This window comes from Octodon degus, unplaced genomic scaffold (assembly GCF_000260255.1).
Source record: "Octodon degus isolate 3935 unplaced genomic scaffold, OctDeg1.0 scaffold00107, whole genome shotgun sequence".
NCBI classification, from domain to species: domain Eukaryota; kingdom Metazoa; phylum Chordata; class Mammalia; order Rodentia; family Octodontidae; genus Octodon; species Octodon degus.
In genome coordinates, this window is record NW_004524683.1 from 6804431 (window position 1) to 6808431 (window position 4001).

General features: G+C 43.7%; 1 protein-coding gene across 2 annotated transcripts in view; it reads right to left on the reverse strand.

Moving 5' to 3' along the window:
• The window catches only part of LOC101588655 (cytochrome P450 4X1-like), a 25313-nt gene extending 24703 nt beyond the window's left edge, over positions 1–610 (reverse strand). For both annotated transcript variants that reach the window (XM_023724129.1, XM_004639228.2), the window contains exon 1: positions 366–610. In XM_023724129.1, coding sequence (XP_023579897.1) covers positions 366–542 — 177 coding nt within the window. In that variant the 5' untranslated portion in view covers positions 543–610. The remainder of the gene's footprint in view (positions 1–365) is intronic.
• Between the last annotated feature and the right edge of the window lie 3391 nt (positions 611–4001).

The following is a 4001-nucleotide window of genomic DNA, read 5'->3' on the forward strand; positions in this document are numbered from 1 at the left end:
CAATTTTTTTTTCTGCTTAAAATGGACTAAGAAAGCCCACGATTGTGTCCAGTTTTGCACATTTTTGCAATCAATAAGTATTATTCAGGAATCCATAACGGTCTTTGAAACAATACAATGCAGTGCACAAATGGAAGAGATGGGCAAAGCAACTGGAGTTACCCTCGCTTTCTTTTTCAGTATTCTGTCTCCCTGAATGGCTCCCTCCCAGCCCCCAGTGGCCTCTCCCTGCCGCAAGTCTCCGCGGTGAAGGAGCGCCGGGAGCCACAGCCCCGGCTGAGAGGCCGGGCAGGATGCGGAGGCGGGGAACGGCCGCCAGTCTCGCTGCACCCCCGCCCCCTCCCGCGCCCCTCCCTGCCAGCTACCTTCTGGTGCCCGTGGAACCAGTGGGCTGGGGGCGCGGGGAAGGGGCGCAGATCCCGCAGCAGCCGCTGCCTCCGCAGGTAGAGCTTGATGACCTGCAGCAGCCCCAGGGCGAGGCCGAACACGAAGGCCAGGTACAGGGGCCTCGCGCCGCGGGTCTCCAGCCAGGACGGCTCCATGGCTCTGCCGGCCCTGCGCGCCCCCGAGTCCCCAGAGGCTCGGGCCGCTCAGCCAGAGCGCTGATCCCCAGCCCCCCACCGCCTTGCCAGCCCTCGCCGCCCCACCCCCGCCCAACCCCCTTAGGAAGGCGGAGGGAGGGGCAGCTCAGCCCTGGAGCCCAGCGAGCGCCCTCCGCGATCTCCAGCAGCTCCCAGCCGGCGCAGGCCTGATCCTGGGCAGACTGCTGCTGCCCTGTTGAGTTGGCGTACATGGTGGAAGCCTTTCAACCTCGGAAAACCTGAATTCAGATTGTGAAACGATGCTTAGGTTGGGATAATTGCTTTTCTTCTTTGCTGCAAATAAATAATAAACAACTGTCCAGAAAACTGTCTTTCATGCTCGGGAATCAGAAGCTGGAGTGTGGCGGAGGGGACCGTGGACAATCTACACAGGCGTGCTGTGTGGCCTGCCAGGAGCGCGCTGAAAACGTGTTACAGTTACTTCCCACCCGCAAACCCAGCGTGTGCTGACATGCACCGCGGGGTCCTTTAAACTGCTCCCCTGAGGGCGCTGGCCCTGATTTGGGCAGAGAGACACCTAGCACACCACGAACTAACATTCCCCCGTTCAACTCCAATCAAAGTGTGTGGTTCGACACACACTTTATGGATCCCAGTGCAAGACGAAAACGTGGAGTCAAAAATGTATTAATTTTAAGAGGACAATAGCAGGCATTAAACCAAAAACAAAGGGCTGTGACTGACCGGGTCTTGACTATGAAGTCTACCTTGGACAAGAGACAAAATCAAAAGCACAACCTACAGGAAAAGGCAGTAAATATGTTGGCTCTTTGAAGAACATGGTTTGTTATGTAATAAGAAAATAAACAAATAATTATTTCTAAAGTGCCTTTACCAGTCACCAGATATTAGCTGTTCTTATTTACTCAGCGTGCTAGAGAAATTTCTCATGTTCTCACATTTCTCACATTTTTAACTAGTTTTCTTTAAAAAAATTATTTTCATTTTCATTTTTAAATTTTTATTTGTTTTCATTAGTACATGTTTGCAGTATGTAATGATCACAGTCATTGTGGGCATTGGTAAGTGTGCATAGTGCCTCTCCTTTCTTTTTTGCCCCTTCTCCCACTTTTAGAAAAAAAAAGATTTGCCAGCATCAGACTCATTTACTTCTTTTATAAGTCCTTATGAAGTTAATTTTCATACATACAGATTAGCAGCCAGAATAACAGGGCCCAAAACATAGAAAGCAAGTAAAACAATTATACACAATCAAAGTACACTTTTAGATACATTATCCTTGCTGGATTATATGATACAAGGTCTGGATACACAGTTTAGACTTGTAGTGATCCTCCTGTCTCAGCTGCCCCCTAGCCCCTGGGGTTCTGGGGCCAGCACAGCATGCAGAACTGGGAATTGAACTTTGGTCCTTGTGCTTGCTAGACAGGCACTTAGACCGCTGAGCTATCTCCCCAGCCCTCCTTGCTGGATTATAGTGACATTTTTTTCTCTTTCTTTTTTTCTACTGTCTGTCTTATTTTGCACTTTATATATTGGATTTCTCATGAAAGAGAAACCACTTACTATTCAAGCCTGTGTGTCCAATTTAGTTCATTTAACATTATGGTCTCAAAGTACATCCATTTTTCCTGTAAATGACTCACAAGTTTATCTTTATGACAAAGTAGTACTTCATTGTGTATAAAAACATTTTCTTTATCCATTCATCTGTTGATAGACATGTAGGCTGCTTCTAAGATTGGGCTACCATGAATTGCACTGCTATAAACATTAATGTGGGGCAGGGGAGATAGCTCAGTAGAATAAGCGCTTGCCTGGTAAGCATAAGGTCCTGAGTTCAATCCCTGCTCCTGAAAAAAAAAAAAATTAATGTGTGTCCATCATGTGCTATTACATCTAGATACTACATGGTAAAGAACTGGGTCAAAAATGTCTAGTTTTAGCTTGTGGAGGAATCTCCAAACTGGTTTCCACCAGTACCAAGTTTCTACTCCCACCAATAGTGGGCAAGTGTTCCTTGCCCCACCCTCAGCATCTCCAGCATTTGTTGTTGGTTGATTTCCTGATAGCCACTCTTTCCAGAGTAAGATGGAATCTCAGTGTTTTAATGTGCATTTCTTAAATAGCCAGGGACGTTAAATATTTTTTCATGTATTTTTTGTTGTTTGTAGTTCTTCATCTAAAAAGTGTTTATTGCATTTCACAGGCCCATTTATTTTTGGATTGGACTTTTCAATTTGGAGGCTTTAATTTTTTGAGTTCTTTTTATATTAAAGGTATTAGTCCTTGTCTGAGCTTGCAAAATATTTCCTCATGCTGTAGGTTATCTCTTCATTTGATGGTTTCCTTTCCTATGCAGGAGCTTTTCAATTTGATGTGATTCCGTTTGTTGATTATTGGTACATTTTTACAGTATCTAATGTTTAGATTCCTTCTGCGGAGTTGCTATGTGTGCATAACACATTTCATTCCCTCCCACTCCCTTCCTTCCCCTCTCTCTCTATCACTTGGTTCCCTACCTATTTGAGAAATGCCTTATCTCCCTACTTCCTATTATCTTACTCTATTTTGCTTTATTTTAGGTTTCTCATATAAGAAAAACATGTGGTATTTAAGCTTGTGCACCTGATTTATTTCCTTTAACATTATATCAAGGTGTATCTATTTTCCTTCAAATGACTAAACTTTATCTTTCTTTCTGGCAGAGTAGTGCTCCACTGTGTGTACATACCACATTTTCTTTATCCATTCACCTGTTGACAGACATATAGGCTGCTTCCCATACTTTGCTGTCGTGAATTGTGCCACTATAGGCGGGCGGGTGAGTGTATCACTGTGGTATGAATCTTTAACTCTCTTGGGAAGATAATGTATCCAGAAGAGAAGTAGTGGGTTCAAAGAAATTTCTAGCTTTAGCTGTTGGCGGAATCTTCATACTGCTTTCTATAGTGTTGCACTATTTTATTGCCCCACTAACAATGAAAAAGTTTTCCTTTTTCCTTGCAGCCTCACCAATATTTATTATTATTTGATTTTTTGTGAAGGTCATTCTTATGGGGGTAAGGTGGACTCTCAATGTTGTTCTAATTTCCATTGCTGTAAGGGCCAGAAATGTTGAGCATTTCTTCATGTATTTATAGGCTACTTGTAGTTCCTCTTTGGAGAAGTGTCTATTCATTTCATTTGACCATTTTTTTGATTGGGTCTCTTTTGGAGGAGTCTTTTTTTTTTTTTCACTTCTATATATATCTTATTTTATTTTTGGTGGAACCAGGGATCAAACTCAGGCCCTTGCACTTGCCAGGGAAGTGCTTATTCCACTGAGCCATCTCCCCGGCCCCCCTTACTTCTATATATATATCAATCTTCTGTTTGAGGAATAACTGGCAATATTTTTCCATATTATTTAGCAGGTTGTCTCTTCATTCTGTTGTT